General features: G+C 38.9%; 6 protein-coding genes across 11 annotated transcripts; all 6 read left to right on the top strand.

The window, feature by feature from the left end:
* Positions 1–951: 951 nt before the first annotated feature.
* Positions 952–2423, top strand: LOC145889812 (uncharacterized). Of its 3 annotated transcripts, none has more exons than XR_014399531.1 (4): positions 952–1210; positions 1268–1486; positions 1554–1769; positions 2258–2423. XR_014399531.1 is itself a non-coding variant. In XM_082980847.1 (3 exons), the coding sequence occupies exons 1-3, from the start codon at positions 1165–1167 to the stop codon at positions 1667–1669; spliced, it is 381 nt and encodes a 126-aa protein (XP_082836973.1). In that variant the 5' UTR covers positions 952–1164; the 3' UTR covers positions 1670–1798. The 3 variants fall into 3 exon arrangements, 1 of the variants encoding a protein (XP_082836973.1); XR_014399530.1 differs by having other exon boundaries at positions 1554–1786; XM_082980847.1 differs by lacking the exon at positions 2258–2423 and having other exon boundaries at positions 1554–1798.
* A 6839-nt stretch (positions 2424–9262) lies between these two features.
* Positions 9263–11009, top strand: LOC145889886 (uncharacterized). 2 transcript variants are annotated; one of them, XM_082980938.1, is made up of 5 exons: positions 9263–9362; positions 9427–9651; positions 9945–10037; positions 10271–10406; positions 10595–11009. In XM_082980938.1, exons 1-5 carry the CDS (start codon positions 9332–9334, stop codon positions 10779–10781), a joined length of 672 nt encoding a protein of 223 aa, XP_082837064.1. In that variant the 5' UTR covers positions 9263–9331; the 3' UTR covers positions 10782–11009. The 2 variants fall into 2 exon arrangements, with proteins under 2 accessions (XP_082837064.1, XP_082837063.1); XM_082980937.1 differs by having other exon boundaries at positions 9945–10211.
* Positions 11010–11254: 245 nt separating this feature from the next.
* Positions 11255–12458, top strand: LOC145890354 (uncharacterized). The gene is made up of 5 exons (XM_082981343.1): positions 11255–11346; positions 11407–11622; positions 11679–11933; positions 12015–12147; positions 12277–12458. The coding sequence occupies exons 1-5, from the start codon at positions 11319–11321 to the stop codon at positions 12419–12421; spliced, it is 777 nt and encodes a 258-aa protein (XP_082837469.1). The 5' UTR covers positions 11255–11318; the 3' UTR covers positions 12422–12458.
* A 364-nt stretch (positions 12459–12822) lies between these two features.
* On the top strand, positions 12823–14591 carry LOC145889801 (uncharacterized). Of its 2 annotated transcripts, none has more exons than XM_082980836.1 (4): positions 12823–13036; positions 13499–13730; positions 13869–14040; positions 14103–14591. In XM_082980836.1, the coding sequence occupies exons 1-4, from the start codon at positions 12845–12847 to the stop codon at positions 14227–14229; spliced, it is 723 nt and encodes a 240-aa protein (XP_082836962.1). In that variant the 5' UTR covers positions 12823–12844; the 3' UTR covers positions 14230–14591. The 2 variants fall into 2 exon arrangements, with proteins under 2 accessions (XP_082836962.1, XP_082836961.1); XM_082980835.1 differs by having other exon boundaries at positions 12823–13082; positions 13437–13730.
* Positions 14592–15959: 1368 nt separating this feature from the next.
* LOC145889790 (uncharacterized) lies at positions 15960–18388 on the top strand. Its single transcript, XM_082980822.1, has 5 exons — positions 15960–16142; positions 16194–16400; positions 16706–17086; positions 17519–17756; positions 18049–18388. Exons 1-5 carry the CDS (start codon positions 16103–16105, stop codon positions 18209–18211), a joined length of 1029 nt encoding a protein of 342 aa, XP_082836948.1. The 5' UTR covers positions 15960–16102; the 3' UTR covers positions 18212–18388.
* A 773-nt stretch (positions 18389–19161) lies between these two features.
* Positions 19162–20742, top strand: LOC145889798 (uncharacterized). Of its 2 annotated transcripts, none has more exons than XM_082980832.1 (5): positions 19162–19277; positions 19337–19561; positions 19623–19895; positions 20003–20216; positions 20435–20742. In XM_082980832.1, the coding sequence occupies exons 1-5, from the start codon at positions 19250–19252 to the stop codon at positions 20619–20621; spliced, it is 927 nt and encodes a 308-aa protein (XP_082836958.1). In that variant the 5' UTR covers positions 19162–19249; the 3' UTR covers positions 20622–20742. The 2 variants fall into 2 exon arrangements, with proteins under 2 accessions (XP_082836958.1, XP_082836959.1); XM_082980833.1 differs by having other exon boundaries at positions 20003–20145; positions 20435–20623.
* Positions 20743–24958: the final 4216 nt, after the last annotated feature.

The raw sequence follows: 24958 nt of genomic DNA, 5'->3' as shown, positions 1-24958 counted from the left end.
AGGTCGAAACAGTGGCCATCTGTCTGCAGCTTATACACAAATTCATATTATTGGCTCCACTTTGCTTATCATATGATTATTGTGACACGGGGCCTGACGGCACTATTGGTTAAGCTTGCTTGGCCGTAGTGTTTCCACCTTGTTTGCTCCGTAAGGTTGCACCTAGTTTGGTGCCCAACGGATGACGGTGACTGTATAGTCACCACAAAGTGGAAGTCTTTGCTTGGCCGTTTGGTCTGCAAAGTTCGTCTAATAGTCACACCAGCTGCACTGATGAGACCTTTTAGGTCGAAACAGTGGCCATCTGTCTGCAGCTTATACACAAATACCGGATAATACCTCGCATAACAGTACGGAAATTTGTCAAGACGTATTTGTTTTGAAATCGTGGCAATTGCAAGTCTTTGCACTTGTACATTAACGGCAAGTTTCGTTACTTATACGTCAGTTTACATACACACGCCAAAATATCAGCAGTAAATGTTATCACGAGGGATCGAAGGTCAACCGTCTTTCTTCTCACAATATATATGCGTACAGCGCTGTTATCGAAGAACTCAGCCTCGTGGGCCACACATTGAAAGCTTCACAACCACTGCTGATCAATCCAAATGGAACGATAGAGACGAATGTTTTCAACAATTTAGCTTGTGATATGCCACAAGTAACAAATGGCGACGACTTCATTTAGATTCACACGTCAACGCTGAACGCGGTTCATTGTGGTGTGCATTTGTATCTTTATTAAAACCTAAAACTGCAACCGACGATATGCCATATTTGGTAGTACGCAGCAAACAGTTGAAATCAGGACCGTGCCTTAAGTTTTTCAAGAATATTTATTTAGCCACAGGGGTATTTTCAATTAGTATTTGTAAGTGATATGCATTATATCTTTAGATGTCATGGTTACTTTCGCAAAATTAGCATGATGGTAGGGACTACAAACTTGTTTATCGTAATACCTCATGCCAGACTATGTTATCTGGTGTCACGACTTCAGGGTTTATACTTCCTAGAGTGAGTCATAGCTCTATGGGTACATAATACGTCATACCAAACAAGCAGGATAACGTATAGCCACTATCAGTTGTCCGATAGTCTTCCTCTTAGAGAATGAAAGTTTGTTGCAAGGTGCCGGTATTGTACTTTCTATGAAATAGAATGTGTAGTGTCACCCAGACTTGGTGGATTTTGTTGTTGGTTTGCGGTAAGTATTGTACGTACGTGGCTACAGAATATAACTTTTTTTGCTAATCCTTCTAAGGTATATTTGGAATGGCTGCCAGCAGTAGTTGTCCACCACCCGGGAATGTTCCATACGGTTACATGTGGAGCAGTGTGCCGGCTAACAAATTGCAAGCCTGTGCTTGGAAATTTGGAAACGATCAACAGCGCAGTGACAGGATGCTTGTGGTTAAAACTATCTACAACATGTATATAGAAAATTCTGCTCCAAAAAGCGTGTCTGTAGTTTTGCCTCACGGTAAGTGTAATTTTTGCAAGGGTAACGTGCACGTTAGCGACCTACACGTCTATCTTTTAATGTGAAGGGATAAATTCATCATTTGAATTCCGAACAATATGGAGCACATACAAACCGTGGTGTGGCCTCTATGTAAATCAAACCAAGGTAGGGAAACAACATGTGCCCCTGGTGTCACCGTGAACGACACTTGCCGAAACACAGCAGTAGCAAAGGTTAGTTTGGATTGGCCTCCTCGGATGCAAATTACAACGGAAAACTCGATGATACTTGTTGAATACAAGTTCGTGGATTGCCAAGGTAAAAGTCTCTTTGTAACATAGGTGCCGTTATACTGCTGGCTTCTTGAATTTAAGTATTGTTGAAAATATCCGATACCAGTTTAAAAACCACAGCAAAAATACTACACATTCTTAAATTAGCTTTGCAGGCTTGGCAGACCAGGCATTGCAGCCTAGCTGAATCAGCCACTTTTTCCTGACAAGTCGGAGCGAGATTTGAAAAATCAAGCTTCCGGTAAGTTTTGTACTGGGCTACCAAGCCTGCAAACCTAATGATCGCGATACGAAAGCTGTGATCGCCAAGCAAGGACCTGCGCAGTGGGGCGATCCTGCCAATCATGCCATTGCATGAAATATTACTGCATTTTTCAATTAGTTGCAAAACATAATGCATTTTTTTTCTTACATAAGATTGGCACATTTGTTGTATTAAGCAGAAGTATATTTCATCTTTGTAACATCTTTTATTCACGACATCCTGTGAATATAGAAAAGATAACACCTACGAGAGCAAACTCGCCTGCCTCCTCCACAGCCAACACCGGTTTGGAGCAGTCAACGCAAAGTACTGCAGTAGGCGGTCCGACGATTGCTGCAATTGTACTGGCTTGTTTACTTTTCATATCCCTGCTATTAAATACGTTGTTGTACAAGTTAAACAGGTATCCCGAGCACTTTATTTTTAACATTTTTACAATTATGAAGTTTTCTACCTCTTTGAGTGGATTCGAACATCTAGTCAAAGGTTGTAACGAACAATTGAACAGATTGAGCAAGAAATGTGTAAAAAAACCAAAATTATAAACCGGGTGCTGCAAAACAGGAAAAACAAACGGTCTACAACGATTTGTACCACATGTGATTGCTGCTTCTATAAGAAACAATATGTTTATTTATATCGCTGTAAATTTGCAGATTTTTGTTGCAAACCACACTGTATGTACATCTTCAAAATTTTGCGTTTTTGTAAAGTGAAACAACACTTAACTCCGTGACGGAAGTTGGGGAAATCGTTAGCACGAGTAAAATTAACGCGTGTACTGGACCTGTTTCTCTTTCGTATGATTGGCAGTTAATTACCGTATCAAAGTTCACGGTTCGTTATCAGTAACGATTCCATTTATAAATAAAACCATATTATAGGTTATTATTTTATCACCAAGATCCACTAATATGTATTTGTTTTCATATGGAGACTTGTAATTAACTACACCAATTGATATATCGCTTTTTCGTGGCGAAAGCAAACTATAAAGGTTACGAGCCCAAGCATTTCAAAAATACCACGTACAAGAGTTATTTTGCTCCCCTGGTTTCTTTGGATTGACGTTACGCAGTAATCCAAAAAACACAGTGACTAATTCATAGCTAACTCTCACGTTCGTCACATGTTGTCTGACGGCAGAACTCATGTGTTACATTCCAAGTACTTCCTAGAGTGAGTCATCGCAGCAGTACATACTCCTTGCACTACCGGTGCCCAAACCGTAACATGGAGTCATTTAGTTAGTAGTTAGTGTGTATGTATGAAATTGTGTAAGCTGCAGACAAATGCCCACTGTTTCGACCTAAAAGATCTCATCAGTGCAGCTGGTGTAACCTTTTTGGTCAAATCAGTGGCCATCTGTCTGCAGCTTACACAATTCATATTATTTGCTCCACTTTGCTTATGTATGAAATTGCTGCATGCTGAGAAAAATTGTTGAGATTTGCTTCTGAATACGATGCACACCGGGAATTGGTTGATTCTGTTGTTAGTTTGCGGTAAGTGTTTCCAAAATATTCTGGAGGATTTTAACTCCTTTTTTTAAACCTTAGATACCGTGACAAGTGCTGTCAGCGAATGTCCACCGCCCGGGAATGGTACGTACGGCTACATGTTTAGCAGTCAAAACACAGCGAAAAACTGCACTTGGAGATTTGGGAACGAACAACAATTCAGCGACAGGATCCTGGTTGTTAAATTCATTTACTACACGCAAATACGGTATCCTGATAGGCAGAACACTGTAACATTACCTGATGGTAAGTGGGTTTATTTCTTGTCGTTATAGATTATCGAAGCGCCTAACCATTGTTACTTCCAATGTAAAGGTGAAAAGTTAACAACTGAACGCCAACCGACGTGGAGCCAAAACAAACCATGGTGTGGGCTCTATGTAAAATCAAACGAAGGAAGGGAAACCACATGTGCCCCTGGTGTCACTCTGAACGACACTTGCCGAAACACAGCAGTAGCAAAGGTTAGTTTGGATTGGCCACCTCAGATGCAAACTACAATGAAAAACTGGATGATACTTGTTGAATACAAGTACGTGAAATGCCCAGGTAAGAAATCCCTTCAAATTTCTTGTTACAGAGGTGCAGCGAGAAAAATAATCTTGCGTTTAATACCATGGTTCTGATTCAAGGTGTTGTTATAGCCGACACTTAAAAAATTAAAAAAAATCACGGCAAATGTGAGAAGAAGCCTTAAATTAGTTTGGGCTAAGCACGCTATATGTTTATGACAGTGTTTTTGTGTGTTATTGTGTATTGTGTTAAACGCCACCTGAACACTTGGTTTCTGTAAAAACTCTCAATAACTACCTGCTGTGGGAATAGAACAAATAAAGCCCACGACCGCAAACACACCGGCCTACCTTGCTGTCAGCACCGGTTTGGAGCAGTCAAAGATTGCCGCAATTCTGCTGTCTTGTTTACTTCTCATATCCCTGGCATGCAATGTACTACTCTACAGGTTAAACAGGTACAGAATTATAACCACACTTACCTGATGCAGCTACGCGTACCCGCCAATTAAATTTCGTATGTCAGCGTTATTACCAAAAAAAGAAGTTCAAGATTATTGTTTTTACAGTAAGAAAGCAGGAACAGCAAACTGCAGCAGCAAAGATAAGGAAAGTTCGTCTGTCACTCAACCAAGGAAAATTGTTCCCAATCCAATCTATGATTCCAATGCTGTAACACAAGAAAAAGAAATTGTCCATAACGTACTGTACAATATGTAAAGCTCGTTTCCACACGAAATGTGCGTCTTTTAATCGTTTGATATTGTTCTCCCAGTTCTTGTACTGTGGTTCGACACCGACCTGTTTTGACATTTGAAAATGAAACGCACGAGCCAACTTTGTCCGTTTTTTTCAAACGAGAAATCTGATGTATCAAATATCTTGTGACCTGCTCTAAAAGGTTTTGTAGGGAAAAGCACAACATTATTCAAACTAGTAGTATAGATAGGCAGCAAATCTAACAAAATTTATGCAAAAAGAAAACCTGACATGAGCAATGTTCCTTAGTTTAAAACTCATTTTGAAACACTGCTTGGAGTAATTTATATCACCAATGCGAACTTGAAAACGTATTCCATACGTAGTTCTATGCGAGAGACAGGGACATGCACGAGAGACAAAACCATGTTCTGATTTGGAAGAAACGCACACAAAACTTGTCCGCTTGAGACATTGCCTAGATTGTCAATGCACGCGTAGACGCGGCTTTGCATAACCATCACGATAAACGTCCTTAAAATATTTTTTCCGACATTTTTGGTCAGTCCACAGTAAGCGGCAGGTCAGGACATGACATGTGATTTGACAAGTTTGACTTTCTCATCATGTACTTTTTGGTGTTAACCGTACTTTTCGGTAAGTTTTTCAAATGGGAAAATAAATCTTTTGCTTGACGTGAAGTCGGTTTTTGCTTTTCGTATTTAGAAACACTTTGCTGTGGAGCAAACGCAACACTTCCGATTCGAACGAGACTACGTTGGTGTTTGATACATTGTCGAAGGAACAAAAACATGACAAAGACAGGTTTTATTATCTTTCCTATTCTTTACAATGTACAACATTTTTCAATTAACTTATAGTTGCGGAGACATCGACGGTTTCACACATGAGCGAAACTTCGTATACCGGATTATCCGGTTCTACGGTAGCTGCTATCCTACTGGCCCTGCTGCTTTTAACAACACTTGGGATTATTATTGCACTTTTCCTCAAATACAGGTAAACTGAGTGTCGTTGAAAGCTTTGGTCAACGATCATATGCTTCTACAAAGTCACTATTAGTTATGGCTTTATAGGATGTGTTAAGTTTAAAAACGAGAAATATTTACAGGAATTCAGTCATAGAGGCGATCTCCCAGAATAGCCGCCGAGATGTGTTAACCAGCATCGACAGCACAGTTTCTTCCCATTTGCAACCAAGCTTTCAATACGAGTTTGCTGACACCGGCAGGGAGATGGTCAACAATCAAATATACGCCCCCACACACCCGGACCAAGAGAATCAAACTATCTACTACGATATATACAATCCACGTTTATAGATTTTACCAACATCAACAGATAATATATTTCGGAAAAAAGTAATCGGCATTAGCAAAAACTGTAATAAAATAATTTTCCGTATCCGTTTTGATATAATACGTGCAATTATGTAAGGTTTCGTCAAAACCACTTCTACAAGCAATTGCAAAGAGCGGCATTTAGGCCAAAGTGTGTCAAGCCTTACAGAACGAGACAGGAAAAAAATTGTGTCATTTACTGTCTCTAAAACCCATTGCAAGCATTGTGGTTGTCAGGTTTGGGATCGAAGTTAGTTTTTGAAGGTTCAATGGCCAGAATGCTGGATGTTTAGTGGCATATAATGTCTGTAATGCCTGGAATGCCCAGAATAATAATTTGGGGAAACGCTATATTGTATACCACATAAAATAAGTCAGAAAAAAACTTGATTCACAACACCTACTTGCATTGAAGATCAATCGAGATTGGTCACCGTGGTGATTCATGCCACGAATCTGATTGCTAAGTGATTTGCATGATGACGTTGGGCCAGTACCGCTTTGCATAAATTAGAAATTTGTTTGTCGTTGCGGAAAATGAGTCACTTCAAATCACTTAGAAAAGTTACACAGGTCGATAAGTTTATTCTGTGGTTTGTACAAAAAATGTATTCCCTGAAATGTGTCTACAGTCTTCTAACGTACGTTGCAAAAGTCTTGTTCGATTTCGGTTCGTGCGATGACTTTGGTTTCGTCGGAAGTTTGTTAACTCAGAAATGCTACTTTTACATGGACTAACCGCCTATCAGAAATACTGGCTGAATAGTGATCAGAAGCGTTTTGTGAGTTTTAACGAGGATTTAAACAGAATCACGAACTAAATGTACAACAGTCGCTGGACGAAAGAAGAAGCCATGACCGCTTGGGTTGCTGTGTTTGTCTGTGGTGAGGAAAATATGCCTTAATTCCGATTCAAGTCATACCCAAGATTTTGTTTCAGGTGTTTTTTCGAGTGCGTTGGTTCGCGGCGATTGCCCTAAAAATTTAACAGCAACTTTCGGCGCCGTGTACTACAGACAGCGCGAGGTTAAAACGAACTGCACGTGGACTTTCGGAAGTCAAAGTTTACCAAGTGACGTCGTTTTGACAGTCATGTTTATAGAATACCGAGCAAGACAAAATAAGGCTGACCCTGAAGCACAAGGCAGGCTTCCCGATGGTAAGGATGTCATTATTCGATACAAACTTTTTGCATTTGAAAAGCAACACTTTATTGGAACATTGCAGGAAACACATTGTGGATTAAGAATGTGACACAAACCGACTTTTCTTCAACCAAACCGTGGTGCGGATTTTATGTCAAAAAGAATCAGGGCAATGAAACGACCTGTAGAAGTGGATTCGAGATTCCCAATCAATGTAGAAACAAACCAGTCACAGTGGAGAGCGAGAGTTGGCCTCCTAAGATGGAAACAGAACTACGGCAATGGTATACAAACCTAGCGTATGCTTTTTTGAAATGCCCCAGCAACCAAATACATACGAATTGGACCAGCGTCCCAAGCACTCAAGGTATACTGGAATTATATTGTGTTTTTTTTACACCTTATTACCAACGTGAGCTACCAGAAGCAATTCGTATATTACCACATCGAGATTCGTTATTCTAGCCATTAATCGCGATCAGGTTTTCTCCTTGGTATATGGGTCGAGCATTTGAACAATTATGTTGTCAATTATTTCGAGCAGATTTGCGGACTAGCGTACAAGCGACCAGTAAATACGACAACAGCAGGAGTACAACAAAAGCAAGTACAACTGTGTATGGAGATCAAAATACCAACAAAGCTAATGAAGATCCCGGTTTCGATCCTGTATTGGTTGCAGCTGTAATCCTCGCAGTTTTTCTTCTTGCTTCGCTATTTGTAATTCTCGTTCTGGTATTCAAACAAAGGTAGGCTGAGTTTCCATGTAACTTACTCGACAAAAAAATCCATAACTTTTAGAACCCAATACAAACAGTTTAATTTGGTAATGTAAGGCTCTTCTGGCAAAAAAGAAAAACCTATTCGGGCGACGTTTCGGTCGTTATTGAACTGACCTTCATCAGGACAAATAAAGTACAACGCAAACTGTACAAACAGTTAAATTGTTGTATGGGATAAGAGAAGTGTTTCCCAACCGGTGCTGGTACGCGACGGCATTACAGGTGGTATCGAGCACCTTTCATTAGTTTGCGGATATAGTTCGAATTTAAAAAATCGGAAGTGATTACAAAATGTTTGTTACTTCATCCACTAAGTTACTTTGTAACATTCAACTAGGTGGTACGCGTCGAAATTATTTTACCTCGAAGTGTTGCGCAACCACAAAAAGTTTGGGAATCACTGGGTTAGAGCATATTTTCCGGTGGGGAGACTCTTAAAAATATCTTTTGTTGTTTTCTGCAGAACACTAAACGATGCATCGGCAAACAAAAGTTATAATCAAGTTGCAGAAATCGAACGCAACGCAAATCGAGATCAGCAGGGGCACATCTACACATTCGCCGAACCCGGAAGAGAAATGGTGAAGAACAGAATTTACGACTCTACCGCTGCGGATCAAACCAAACAAACTGTGAACAATGAGCTGTACAGTGCACAGCTTACATAGAAGTAATAGCAACCAAACGGATGACTATGAAGATTAATGTTTGTTTGCTTTATTGAACGACAAAAATGGGGTCAACACTTAACTTTACAGCACCGTTCATGTTTTAATCATTATTTGGTGTTCATATGAAAGGTTGCGTGAAACCTTTTGAAACTCACGTGGGGATTTCCCCTTGTCCCGTGATGCAAAACAGTTTCGCGTGAGTTGATTTTAGCGCTGGCTAGAAAACATAAAATTCCCCTGGCAAAAAGGACGCGTACATGCTCCGTGTTAGTCATTGTCTTTTGTCCTAAATATTGAGTGCTATGAGGATTTTCTGTTTAGATCAGGGGTTAACAAACACTGGGTCGCGCCGAGTGAAATAGGTCCGTGAGTTATGTAACCGGCTCCGGCAAACGTTTGAAGTACTTCTATGAATTAATGTAGGATCGAAATTTTTTTTTTAAATTAGGAATGTCTAAATAAACCAGGCGGAGAGACGCAATGTTGATTTTTGTTGCTGCCTACGTGCATTAGTGTGTTGAAAGACTACGTGTTGCAGGCCTGTAGCAACATACAGATGATTTTGTGGACTTTACAGCTTTTGTACAGCTTTTGTTTTGTGGACTAGCAGCAAATATGTACATATGGACTACAACTTTGACCTGCGGTGAGGGAACTGATGGAAAAACTTAACGTATGTTCCATGCTGAGATTGTTGCTGTGTTTTGTAGGTTTGGTGATGTTTCTTGCGAAAGGTGAAGCATCTTGTCCGAGCAATGTGACAGAGACGTTGGGTTTAATCCATTACAACATCAAAAACGAAACAATGAACTGTACTTGGTCGCTTGGAGAGCAATATCTAAGACCAGATGTTATTTTATTCATTAAATTTGATGTATTTCGGAAAAGAGAAAGGAGCCAGCGTCGTATATTTCCCAGCGGATTGCTACCTGATGGTATAAGAGCTTTGTAGTGTGCGACGCATTGTTCGTATGAAAAGACACAATACGACGCCATTTCCACTGAGTATATTTCCATTGAAAGTGTAGAAATGTAGAAGTGTAGACATAAATTTTTGTAGTGTATTCGGGTACATTTAATAATGGCAACGTTCAGAATCGTGTAAACCGAGGTTAAGCGGCTAAAATAATCCCCGACATTACATTAAGCTTCATCCAAGCGACCAAAACAGTGTGCATTTTTGTAAAAATAAAGAAATTTCTTAGATTAAAAACAATGTTAATTTTAGGCCAACCGATGGTTATTGAGAACCTCACACAGGTAAATGGAAATTCCTGGTGTGGACTTTATGTGAAGCGAAGTAACAATTCCGAAACAGCGTGTAAGTCTGGTGTAACCATCCCTAACAAATGTTACAATAATCCGCATACAACAGAAAGCAAGCATTGGCCACCACGTATGACAACAACGATGCGGAACTGGATTTTAAAACTTGTTTTCGTGTTTTTGGAATGCCCAAAAAATGAAACGTTTTTGCCAGCAACTTCAACAGCTGGTAACAAATGTCAAAATCAGTAGGTTTGGTCGCACAAAGGCTTACATAGTTCTTTGCAGTTACACTTCGGGGTGAAGTAATGAACCAAAGCACGATTACAAACCATGCTGATCTTTTTGTGATTCTGGCTGTAACCTTGGCTGCTTTGCTTTTAGTCGCCATGTGTTCAATTTTGGTCCTACTTGCAAAAATGAGGTGACTTTTATGATAGGTCGTAATGTTTTTAGGTTGCTATCATGTTCTATTATTTAAATATTTGGCCAAATAAAATTTTGCCAACAGGTTGTTTATTTTGTCAACTGTAGAAGAGTGTTTTAAAAATCTTTCAAACGAAATTCATGTTCTGTGCTTTACATGCGTTTATATTGTGATGGAATTCGCAGAACACTGAAAAGAGATGTTACTGAATCTTCCTCAAACAACAGAGGGGGTGGAGCGAGTGAACAACAAAATAATCTTTACACAGACCACGAGCTACCAGGAAGAGGAATGGTGAACAACGTCATATACGGCACGACGGCTGTGGATGAAACAAAACAAACAGTGAACAACGAGCTGTACAATTTATAGCCTAAAGGAAGAGCTGGTGTCTTGTCATGGTTTTGTAAAAATAAAAGCACAAGAATTGCAGTTAAACATTTGCCAAATTTGGAAAATGTCTAGTTTGATTTAGAATGTGGGAACATGTAATAGATAATAGTGCGATTTACCGTACTGTGTGCAAAAAAAAACACTGTCATGACTAAAGGAACCAACACATTTTCTATATACATGTTAAGCCGCGATGTATTGTTGATTATGTGCATTGTTTGATACAACGTATAGCAAAATGGAAACCTGAAAAGTTTTTGTATTTCATCGTATATATCTTTTACTTTCAAATGTTCACAATGTATTGTGAGTTACCTACATTGCTTTGTAATGAAGCCAACCTCAATACAAGTCAACACACGATATTATGTCACGTCCGCTTTGCATGGGTAGGAGTCGGTTTCATCCTGTAGGAGGTAACTACCTGTTTGTTTAAGCCACACACAGAAGCGTAGTAGCATAGTGTTCGAGCTATTTTGTCTCGCACAGAAGTCTTTACTTGACTGGCATAGAAAAATGTCGGCTTGGATTGCAGCTGCCTATGGTAAGCAGAGTCAGGTGTACGATATACTTTGATTTACACAACACCAAACTTTAATTTCAGGCTTTCCGCTATATTTGTCTACAAGCGCGGTCTGTCCTAGCGACACGAACACAAATTTCGGTTATTTCAACTATCGGCAAAGAAATCAACTAGCAAACTGCACTGTTAAGTTTGGATCGCAAAACCTTTCCGCGGACGCTGTTCTGTCAATCATGATTCTGGAATTCTACAAAAAGAATATTACATTCTCATTTGCTGTTGGTATTCTGCCAGATGGTAAGGTTATACAACAGGGAAGGATCTAATGATAAAACCACCGTGTTCTCTTTAAGGTAAACAACTTAACTACTCCGTAGCGCAGAGGCCGTATTGGTCCACTGCAGATCCTTGGTGTGGTTTCTATGTAAAGAAAGGGCGAGGATTGAAGACAACGTTTAATCCTGGCAGAACATTTCCAGTTCAATGCAGCAACAAACCAATAATAGCAACCAGTCAACAATGGCCACCGCGCCTAAATATACATTTAAAACGAACCAGTATAAGAGTTGCCCACGCCTTTTACGAGTGTGCAGACAAAGAGTCAACAGGTGGTTATTGCTCAAAAATGTAACAAATGTTTTTGTTGGCATGCTAATATTGTTTCTATAAACAGTAAACTTTTTCATCAGACGCTAGCGATACTACCACAGGTGATGTGGACAATCTATCAAAAGTATCAGTTTCAACAGTTGCTGTCATCGTGTTGGCGGTACTACTACTGGTAGCTTTCAGCGCAATTACGACGTTACTGCTGAAGCAAAGGTAACACAAACCGTGCACAGTGCAAATAAACACATTCATTTTAACCCAACATTCAACACATGGCATAGTAGCCCAAGTTTGAAGAAAATGGCCACTTGGATTTTAGTTACGCGCTAATTGTCCTAACAGATCAAAAACCAAAACGATGAGGACTGATCGCGACGAAGGGTTATCGAATCCGGAGAAGCGAATGATGGAAAACGAAATTTATGACACCGTGGTGGCGAATCAAAGCAAGCAAGCCGCTAATAATGTCCTATATCATGCGTCTTGATCCATTTTTGCTCCGGCATTTGAACAAACATGACCGAATTGATTGAAAAAGTAAAATATTTTTTATTAAAACGCGGCAAGATCACATGCTTGCAGGTTGTGGCAAAAAGACGGTAGAACAGAGCCAGAAGAAAATATACAGCAATAAACCTCTGCTAAAAAGAAAACATAGAGAAATGTTAATGAGGATCGAAGAGTCGTTAAGAACTGCAATCGATTTCAAACAATGTATTATGTCTATGTACTCAGTTGGGCAACGCTCGCTGTGTCACACGTGAAGAATTAATGGTTGGTTTCCTGATAAGCATATGAGTTTCGTGAACTTTCGATATTTGCACGGCTGTACACGGAAATGGGGTACGCGGTTACAACACTCGGGTCTAAAGTTGCATTACTGGGAAGACTAGTTCAGTGTAATTTCGTGATGCTTTTGAGGGCGACAATTTTTATCGGTTGCTTCACGTTCTACGTATCTGCATTTTGTCCTGGTGACACTCAAAACTATGGTGTGCAGTCTTATCAGGAAATAGACCACGTAAATGAAAGCTGCAACTATCAGTTGGGGAAAAACAACCGGAGCGACATTGTAGTGTTTGTGATGATTAATTCTTTTTATGTAAGGGAGAGAGAAAACAGTTCGTGCACTATACACTTACCTGATGGTATGCTAATTGTATAAGATTTGCTAGATACATGTAAATAATATCATAACCATATATAGGCCCCCGCAGCCATAGGAAACACTAAATCTCCTTAGTTTGGTCTCTAAGATCTTCGATGGACAGATGCTTACTAGTTCTTCTAATTTAACAAAGCAAAGCAGTTCTAATTTTAACTTTACATAAACTAAAAAATATGGAAAGTGGAAAATCAAATATCCAAGTCAGGCTAAAATGGGTAAATAATGTTAGCTGCACGAAATCTTAATTTTCTTGCCAAGGGTTCTACAATACTGCTTAGCGGACTGTGCCATGCTTACAGATACTAGTTGTTATTGTTTATTTTCATAAACGTAGGAAAAATCATTCAAGGAGTGAAAGGTCGGTCGTCCGAGTCATTTTGCTTTCTGTATGTGAAGAAAGCAAACTCCAAGGAAGCTACTTGCAAATCAGGAATGTCCTTCTCCATCGGTGGATGTGGCAATAAAACCAAAACTACAGAGAGCAACGAATGGCCACCTCGCATCACAACACATTTTAAATTATGGGCAATTAAGCTTTTCACAACGTATCTTGAATGCCGCGGGACAAAGTTGTTCCCTTTACAGAAAAAACAGGTTCACGTCACAACTACAGTTAAAACAGATGCAGGTAAATAGTCGTAAAATCTCTATGACGTTACTATGGTTATTATATGCATAACTAGTATTCCAATTGCGAAGCAAGAAAATGCGCAAAACTATTTAGAAATGAAGTATAGACCTAAAGACACATTATTGTTGCTCATAGAAACAAGTCGCAACCGGGGAACTGAAACGACTACAGTATACAATGAAACTGTAAAGATAGCACCAGACAAGGCAGTGGTGAAAGGAAACCGTTTAAACGTCTTATCAATCATACTGGGAGCGATACTATTTCTGTTAGTATTGATTAATGTGTTTCTGGTCATCAACATAAGGTAAATAACAGTTGCCTATTTCAAACTCATATTTTGTTCTAAGCTGTGGTCTTGATTGACAGAAAGTTGATGGCAAGTCAAAAGCGGCAACCTGTCGTTGTTAATCCGGAGCCTGCATTGCAGAGCATGGTGGCTATGCATTTTCGCTCTGAAACTGTTGCGAACGAAATCTACAACCTAGATACTTAGGTTGATGTGATGCGTTGTGCGTTTTTAATTTGATATTTATTGAAACGTATTTTAAACGGAAAATTCAAATCACAAGCGAGACGCAAATTACTGTATAGAGGCTATATAGTCATTGCGTTTAAAATTTATGTTAGCGTGTGTTTATTTATTGCTACCGATTAAAGAACGAAGAAGTCATAACTTTTATGTTATAATGCAGTAATGTAACAACATAATGCAATTTAACAGATTTTGTTCAAGCACTAAATTACACCAGTCTTCGCACTGTTTGTGACAGGTGTGTGCGTGATATGATGCAATATAAAGTTGCAATGCTGATCGAAAGTACTGTATAGGCTACAAGTTCCTGATCACGGGGCTTAATCAATGACGCTTTACTTCCATCTACAGCCTAATTCATCTTGTCACATAATGCAACTGTTGTTTGGGAAATAAACGTCCTCGTATTTGAAATTGCGTGGAATGTAAATGTTTCGCAACTAAATTTACTGCTACATTCTGCTTCACTGTGGAGATGAGAAAGTGGGTACAAAGTAGACGAAATTGTCCAACAACATTTTCGCATATACAGAGCACTGCATATGACAATATATTAATGAAAAAAGGAACATGCAAGCAGCGTAAAAGAAATCAAAGCAAGCAGCGTAAAAACGAACTTTCATTAATCAACGCCAGTGTCGCAACTTCTACTTACCAAAGAATGACTAATGACGCTTTTCGCTTACCCATTGCAACTGACCTCAATTGAAATGAAATCGTTCATATCTCATTACCTGCGATTTGCAAATTCTGGCAATATATTCTGTTGCTGTATGAAGTTATATCTAACAGTTTGAGATCTCAGCATTTACTCATGCTATATATATATACTATACTGTGCTCGGATAAAATATGTCAAAACTTGATAATAAAGGTCTGGTTTCGTTTTGTTTAAATTAACAGGTGTCTTGTTGTATTTATGAAGGATAAACGAGAGCATAGACTGATAAGAACATGTACTGAAGTTGTTCCGCTCAGATGGCGCAATTATAAATTAAGCGTGTGATTGGAGTGGGCAATTTAACGTATAAGATTACGTCACAGTAATTAAAACCAGCGGAAGCGAAGGTGTATTTCGCAAATAACGGTTGTGAAACTGCTAAACTGCGTCATCGCGCGTATGCAGGAATGCTCTATATCTGTTGGCAGACGATAAATTGTACACTTTACACTAATACTAACAGTAGGCTATAGCAGAGCAACAGCTCAGTTTTAATACAACAGCTATAATGGTATTCTTTTGGTAGTAAAACGTTACAGAGCAAAGAATGGGAGTGAGGGCAATTAAACTAAACCACTCACAGACTGTTTACGTCGAAATTTGGCAGTATATTGGAAACGTTTATCTATTTAAAACGTTTAGATATCAGCGGTTTCTATCATATCCAGTGGAACTTGCTGATTATCTGAAATCATCAACTAGTTTTATCACTGACTAATGATATAGATGAGATGCAAATTGTTGTTTAATTAATCCCAAACGGTTTTGTTCTTCGCACCACTAGCGGTTCCGAGCACCCCTGGTTAAGAACCACTACACTAGAGATGTAAAAGATGCAAACAGTGCCTTAAGCGGTGACAAAACCCGCATTCCGTATAATACGAAATATGAGGGAATTTATTTACCATGACTTGTATTCCCAAAACAATTTTTTACTGAACAATTTTTTTACTGTCTAGTTGATGCTGTGGAGTTGTTAACAAACACTTCGTTCGATCAAAAATTTTATCAGAAAATACAGTGCTTGGTACAAGTTGGTAAAAGTGTGAAGAAAGTTTGTCAGTAACTGCACCGACGCTGAACAACATATAAGCTACGCCTGTTCTGTCCAGAATGGGAAAACTATCCGCGTGGGTTGGAGTAGTCGTGTTAGGTAAGGATTATTGTATTTATATATTTTTGTAACCTCACCATACTGCGTCAGGCATCGTCTTATTCAAACGTTTGGAGGGAAAGTGCCCGGACCCGGTAACTGGTAGTTACGGTACAATATTTCACTACGAAGCAGATGAAAGCACGTGCGTCTGGACTTTTGGAAATGTTGAACTTGGAAGTGACGCAATCCTGTCTATTATGGTTGTTGATTATTACGCATATGCTGACAACTTTGCTTCGATTACGTTGCCCAACGGTAAGTTATGTATAAATACCCGTTTTGCAAACAGTTACTTTGGGGGATAATGTGACCGTATCTTGCGTATCAACGTCTGACCCGCTCTTATTTCGAATTGTACGCTTGTTCCGCTTATCAATGGAATTGTACAGGATGCCTTGCTGTCCTTAACATATTAGTAAAAAGTAGATTAAGACAAAGTCTTTTACGCATTTTCCAGTGACATACCCGTGTCGTGATCCCACAAAACGTCTGCAAAGTAGATGGAATGAACTATATGCGTTGTCCTTCCATGTTTAAATACATCTACTCACATTATCTAGGGGAAGCATTGCCACAGGTGGTAAAAGAAGGACACACCGACCCATGGTGCTACCTGTACGTCAAAAGGGCGTGGGGTAACGAGACCACCTGTCAAACCGGCGTACAGATTCCAGGGAAATGCAGCAACTCCGTAGTGACTACAGCAAGCCACGAATGGCCACCTCGCATGACGTTACACACAAAAAACGTCGTCGTTCACTTGGCATACGCATTTCTGGACTGTGGTGATCATCTTGAGTACGCAATCACAACAACTCCTTCAGTTACTACTGAGAAACCTCAAACAGAGCGTCACACAACCCTACAACATTGGACAACCTTTGGTTCAACAGCTTTGACAACTACATATCTGCCAACGTGCTCCACCGTAACCAAATCAGGTGTGTTTCACATAGAGTTGTGTTTTTGTTTGATTTCGTGATTAAATTTCTTATTGTAGTTTTCCACACAATACACACCACTGTACGCACCTACAAATAAACAAGTGTTAAACATCATAGCCACCTGGTAGCTCTTATTCGTGCAAAACTATCATAGAAATTTATGACAAAATGCGAACTTTTATTGAAAAACAAATAATATGTTTTTGGTCACACGAAGCACGTGTAGTGTTTCTGCCTTTGCAAAATCCGTAGTTGCTGCAGCAGAGTAACTTTTCTAGTTATAGTTGTCGTTGGGCGGAATCCTCGACCGGGGATATATTTCCTAGCTGTGAATATGCTGTATGCATATAGATCTGATGGTCTTAGTAGCACCTCTTAGTAACATGACATACTACACAAGGCCCGTAACAGATTGTGACCCATGTACAGAACCCAAAACGATAGGAGCAGAAACAACGGAAAATGCTATGGAAAGTTCAACGGGGCGAACAAGTTTAATCAGCGAAGGAAGCACGACATTCGGCACAAGTACTGTCACAACCACAGCAGAAGAACCGTCATTCGACAAAAGAGCTTCAAGTTACCAGTTATTGATTACTGTGATACTGCTTGGCGTGTTGCTGTGCGCCGCATTGGGCGTCATATCCGTTCTGGCAATTAAAGTTAGGTAAGTTGAACCCGGAGAGACGAAGAAGTCTAGGAATTCAGTTTAAACATAGGCCCCTTTTTCCTTGCTATAAAGTTGTATACCTTGAAATTTTATAACAACCTACAGTTTGAAATCGTGACGGATGTTTGACTTAGAGACGAGATCATATACTGCACCCTTCTATCGTATGGTTTATCACACGATGTCGCGACAAATCTATTTGCACTATGCCTATGCCTATAACATAAATGTTATTTGACATGGAATAACTATTACGTATATTGTGCCACCCACAAATTGTTTTCTTAAGGTCACTGAAGACAGAACTGAAACACCACCCGCACAATCGGCCAACCACAAACCGGAATTCGTTCCATTGTGAAACGAAAATGATGGAAAATGTGATTTATAAGTCAGCAACTCCAGAACATACTGAACAGACTCTTTACGAGGAATTATGTGACACGACATGAGTCATCGAATTATTACTGTAAATTGTAGATAATTTGCAAGTTCAAATTGACTTGTCGTATAATCATGAATAATGGACTAAAATATCAAATCCAAACGCAGAAGAAATGTAATATTTATCAAAAATACTGTCTTGGAGGTCTTTTTGCCTTTTTTTAAGTCATGGTGACTTTTACGAATTTCCCACTATGTGAAATACCGTTCTTCTTTAAACCAGTATTGTTGTTATTGTGTATGATGATCTTATACCAGTTTCCTATCGAACATAGCTTTGCCAACGACCATGCAAGCATAGCAGGTATAACGTCACAGAGTTTAGCAATAGATGGCGGAAGTGTTTGCCACGCCAGGAATTGTTAGTGTTCTGCGTAGTGAATTATTTGGAGAGTCACAACGTCATGAGTCCACTGATGATGAACGTTGCAGTGTTTGAGATGATGGAGTATGTCTATAAACAGTTTGCAATGGCATATTTCTTTGTTGTAGCTCATGCGTGATTAAACACTCATTGTTAAGCTAACCGATAAAATGTAAGAGTATGTACTAACGAAAGACAAAGAAAAGAAAGTAAAGAAAGATATTTGCAGACTTGGTTTAATAAGGTAGGACAGTAAGTTTCAATAGACCAGATTTTCCAATTCTTCCCGAGTACTTCTTATGCAGCACATAGATTTGCAGCTGTGAAATGAATTTTAAAGTTTGGGGCTAGAATTTTGCCTAAACTCAAGAAGTGTTCTCTTCTCGCCATTTTTTGCTATGATGTCCGAAGTATCCCCGGCCACGTGAAGACAAAAAAATTGCAAAAATTTGGCCGCATTGCTGAACATTAGTCTAAAACCATGATTGGCCAATCCAAGAATATGTAGTTGAATATACAATGAAGCAACAATACTTGTGTTTTGATTAATTGTAGATGGTATATAACCTTACATATTTTGACTTCTTCGATTATAATTTGTGTGATGAAGACGCAGAGAAATTGTGAAAGTGTTTTAACAATACCTAAGTGTGACATAAAATACCTTCAATAAACTCCACAAATGTTTTCATTCCATCGGCTTATTTTCGGTAAGAAAGTTTGACGAAGTACTAAGAGCTGCACGTGGATGACATTTTACCTTTTGCAGTCGCAATCTTGTGGAATTCAACTGAAGCAAGTTGCCCACAAAACGCAAAAGGCTTGTTTGGCAGAGTGTTGCACAATGTACTCAAAAAACCATTAGAAAGTTGTAAGTTGATGCTCGGACCTAAAAGCATTAAAACCGATGTTATTGTGGCAATTAAATTCGGCAGACATTTTAAGAGCAAAAATGAAGAACCTGCAGCAGTAGCAAACATTACTTTACCAAACGGTACACCGAAAGTGATTTGCAAATTGTTTACTGTGTTTTAACGAGCTGACGTATTTGTTAGGAGTTTCAATTGAAAACTCAACAGCTTCGATAGACCGAACGACGTGGTGTGGTTTGTACGTTAAACGAAACATGGGAAACGAACCAACTTGTGCCACAGGAATTTCAGTATTGGATACTTGCCATAATTTGACTGTATCAAGCGAGACATGGCCACCCATCATGACCTCACACATGCAAAACACACTTATAGAAATTATATACACAGTTTTACCATGCAAAGGGAACCTCACAGGACCAACAACAACCACGGTGACTCAAATTATGTCGACAGGTGTGTATCTCGGTGTTGTTAAAAATTGTGTTGAAATTGTAATAAACGGGTAATTTAAAAGGCAACGAATTATTTGTGCTGCTAACTTACGCAGATATATTTCTCAGAACAAAAAACAAGTCAAGGACGCAAAGCACAGACTTCATCTGGCTTTATTGCAAACTCAACAACTCAAGCTTACACGCCAAATGGCTCGAAAACAAACATCATAGCCACACAGAACAACAAAGCAGCCAGTGGGAGGAATGATGTAATAATACCTCTCGGCATATTGTTGGCTGTTGCAATCATTATTATTGCTGTGCTGCTGGCCATAATAAGGTTGCATTTTATTTATATTTTTATAAATTTTATAAATCTGTTACTAAGTCCTTGTTGGTCATGAAGGTAACAGGAGATCCCGATGTTACAATTTTTTATTTCTCATTTAAATAATTTAACTAATAAACTACTTTCCGACGAAGCCGACGAAAACCACCATTCTGAAGCTCAAACAATACAGTTAAAAGATTGCTGAACAACGCTAAATTATTTTCCAGATCCGACAAAGCAAAACTCCTCGGCGTGAGGCAACTTTATGTTAGCAACAACCGAACAACGGCTCTCGACGGAAACCACGAAAATCCATACGTAATGGCTGACCAGGAAAAAGAAATTGTTGAAAACCAAATCTATAACTTAGATGAAACCAAACAAACTGTCAATAATGAACTCTACCATATCTGAAACTCCACATGTGTACTGGAGTGTGACATATTCTGTCACGCATGGAATCATTTAAGTATTTTTGCATTGTTTTTAATGTAAACGTGTTATTGTTAATAAAGTGAATTTTATCTCTACGTTGGTTGGAATTTACTGTACCTTGTTTTGAGTATAATAAATAATTGAAATTCTCATCTTGTACGCATAGAAGAACTTTATTAAAGGTCTTTCGCCAAAACATGAGCCGCGGTTTCTATACATTCGTATTAAAAAGGGTTGACGCTGATACCCAAATAATGTCACAAAATAATGAAAGATAGTGACTCACAACCAAAACAATACAGCGTATAAACCTTCAAAGGCCACTAAAGAATTACCCACACTTCAACCGCTAGTTTCCCCGCAGATATTCCCACCAATCAGCGGGTTGTAAGCTACCCATTCAAGCATAACCACTCGGATGCCGATAGTAAACTGAAACGATGTATAAACACTGAATAACAGTTTATGTGTGCAAAATACGGGAAATATATGTGAGGAACACTGGGTAAGAAGGTAAAGTGAAAGTAAAGACCAACAAAGTGAAAGACAACAAAACGAGTCGCAATTTGTCACACTTCCAAGACACCAAAATATATCTTGCTACGTATTCGCTGTGACACCCGCACAAGTCATGCCACGTGTACTCGTCGAAGACAGTTTCGCTTGTCTAGTCACCAGAGTTGGAGGCATGACAAGTTGCTAAGTGAGTCATAGCGTTTCCATGCTTTGTGACAGTTTTACAAATGGCAAGAACGTTTCAATTTGTTAAACCATACTCGCCGAAGAAATTGACTTTTGTGGTGCATCACTATCGTCTTACGACTAATGACTAAACCATTCTGCGAAAGACTTATTGTGTCTAATTCCGTTTTCGTGCAAAACACCATCGCCTTCGGAACTAAATGTTATGTATACCTGTTGCTGGCACTCTACTTCTTTGAGTACTTTCTTTTACAGCAGTAAATTAATTTTATCCGTTAAGATCAAGTGTCCGGTTACTTTATTGGTTATTTGCTGTTGAGAAGCATTCACATATACGCAAGCAAGACCACGCGACGGAATATGACCGTAAAGGCGATGAGTATGTTATACGTGAAAAGAAATTGTTTGGTAATCGTTGAAAGGCGATCATTGCACATAATCGGGTGGTCATAGCTAGCAACTGCGTTTCTGAGTAATATGTGTTTCGGTCGATTAGTAATATCTATGCAAAACGTTTGTTCGATGTTCAGTATGTGACGTACAGCATTTCGCGTCACAGGTGTGTATAGAGATAGACTTCAGTGCAAATGCTACTGTTTACATAATACATTGAGCAAAATTTTGTATTTCGCATTTGATAAAATTGTAACCTGGGTTGTATTCTTCTGAGACAAACTAAACAAATTGTCCACAATGAGCTTTACCATATTAGCTCAAATGTCACGCTTGCTTTAGGATTTGACTGAAATGAATGCCGTTTTTGGTTCACTTGTTTGTTGTGACGTCAGACCTAATTCTAATGTAGAAGGTTGCTTTTATCCAAGCACATAATCCAAAATACTCACTATAACATCGGTCCAATTTGCAGTTATATATTTATGGTTATATAATATTGTTATTCACTGTAATGGATCTATCGTAAATGAAATACCTCTGTAGTGAAATATTGTCAAAGTTCGTACAACGATGTACAATCAGCGCATATACGCTGACATTTTCCTAGTACAGAACTTACAAGATTTAATGCAACACGCTTTTTATATTTAGTGGCGCATCATAAACTATAGCTCTATTATCGTGTGAAATACGTGCACGCGTTGGTGTCGGCATAACAGGTAGGCGACCATTCAACAGAAGATAAATAAACTATAGGTCCATCTTCAGTGTTGTCTTTGTTAGTGCATTGTTTTCCAAACCAAACGACGCACCGTCTTCAAATGCATAATTCATACAATTTGCTTGCTTAACAAAAGTGTTTTGTAATATGTTTGAAACAGTCTCAGTTTTTTGATAAAACGCTTTTGTATGGGGCGATTTTGCGCTTACTCTTTAGCCCCAGTAAGTATTTGTTCTATAACTCTATCCATCTGCAAATTGCGTATACACAAGCATAGTAAATAAACGCCTCACTGTATGTAGTGAGAGGTAACGGAAGTACCTTATACAGAAGGAAGTGTTGGAATTCAGCGTGGTGAATCATTCAAAGAACCTTAGCGTCATTGGCCCACTGATGACGAACATACCAGTGTTAGAAATCTATAGATATGTCTATAAACAGCTTACTCAGGCTCATCTCTTTGCAGTTCGTTACGGTGCTTGTATTTATATGTGATCGAACACTCATAACTGTTAAGCAAACCGACAAAGATAGTGACATATTTTTTAACGTATTTGCGTCAGTGAGGAAGTGTATTTGCAGTACAGAAACGAACAGCTTTCTCGTGCTTTGAGGCGAATTTTCACTTTATTTACAGTTAGTCTGGTATATCTTCTCAATTCATGTCATGTGGTAATATCCTTCACGATACTCCGCTGGACTATTGTAAATATGTAAAACAAAGCTAAGGGGCTGTGCAATTGTGACTGCTGTGCTATCAGCAAATATCTCAAAACAACGAACTACTAAGAAATGCTTAGACATGTCTGTAAACAGCTTACTCAGGCTAAACTATTTGCAGTTCGTTATGGTGTGCTTGTATTTATATGTGATCGAACACTCATAACTGTTAAGTAAACCGACAAAGATAGTGCACTTGTTACATTGTTTTAACGTATTTCAGTAAGGAAGTGTACTTTCAGCAAAGAAACGAAGAGTTTTCTCTTGCTTCGTGGCAAATCTTCACTTTATTAAGAGTTAGTGTGGTATTTCTGGGCAATAGTTTTCATTTGGTAAAATCCTTTACGGTACTCTGGTAGGCTATGTTGCATAACTGTGCAATTGTAACTGCTGTGCTTTCAGCAAGACAATCTCCCAGGAATTGTAAGGGCTAATAGTGAAGTTTATTGGTGGGTTGGAGTAACATGCTCAATTTGTGATTGTTATACATTACCTTTGTCGACACTTTATGAACTTCAGTTCTAAATTAATTGTACGACTGCGTAAACCAATTTGACGCAATTGAGCCATTTTTAAAAACATACTTGATGCAGAAAGTGTGTATGTTATTTATGAGAACTGTAGGCATTAAACATTTCTGTTCGCATTAAAAGCATTGTGGTGTGTTGGAGAAAAACTTAAATGATAACCGTTATCTTGTCACGTGTATATTTGTCCACAGTTACTAAGTACTACATTTCTGTGCCTACATTAGCGCATAGCACGCTTGTGCTCCGTTACATAATAACACAAAACGGTTGAGGAATTTGGTCCTTAGGTGTTTCTAGTTAACTGATGTAGTATAGTGTTGTAAAAGCCTCGTATTTAGAATGTTTTCAGTTAAGATCACATCATTGGTACAAGTAAAATCTGTACCTGCGCAATGTTGGTAAAATGTTAAACTTGCATCGTGCCAAAGAACTTAAAAAGTTGCAACATATAAGCAGGAGTTAAGTAGTTTCTGATTATTACGCTTAGTTTTGATTCCAATCGTCCATATAAGACTCTATAAAGCTTTTGTTGGCGTTGAGTCGGCATGGCAACAGAACGTGAAGCTGCATCGTCGCTATATAATTATATTTGTTCAAGGCAAGGATATGAAAACAGAAACAAATTAGTCATACCACGTACTTGACGTCGCCTACCACGTGAACCCAAGATGTCCTGTACTCACGATAGGTCAAAAAGCAGCTATAGGGTCGGAAATTGTTGTAGAGAGAATGGTTAAACTTTGCTTAAGTTAGAAGAAGCAGTAAATACATTGGGACCAAACAGGACATTATGGATGGCTGACACGCAGCCATCTATCCTGCTGTGAACCTAAAACTTTGGTGTGTGTTCGGAAAACAGTTGTACTGAACAGAGTAAAAGTATAAAAAATGGTGTAAAATTAGGCATATTGCACTTAGCATATGTCAGTTTATCAATTGGATTGCAAGCAACATAACTGCATCGCAGGACCCAGACATTTTGGGTGGAAACCTGTTGCATTATAGTTGAAATATGCGGCTTGTTGCAACCCATCACCGCCTACAGTGCGACTGGCTGCGATTTTACAGCAGACGGGTTTTCTCCGTCAGATCAACTTTACATAGGCGCCTGACTCGACAACCTTTATGGTTTTATCGGTGCCCATGCCATTTTATATCTGTTGCATTTTGTTCATATGCGCAGTTGCTTTTTTCGCAATCTACAATGGATTTGGTTTTGATTTGAAACCGCGGTTTATTTTGTTGAT

This window comes from Ascidia mentula, chromosome 2 (genome assembly GCF_947561715.1).
Source record: "Ascidia mentula chromosome 2, kaAscMent1.1, whole genome shotgun sequence".
NCBI lineage: Eukaryota > Metazoa > Chordata > Ascidiacea > Phlebobranchia > Ascidiidae > Ascidia > Ascidia mentula.
This window is presented reverse-complemented; position numbering and strand designations above follow the sequence as displayed.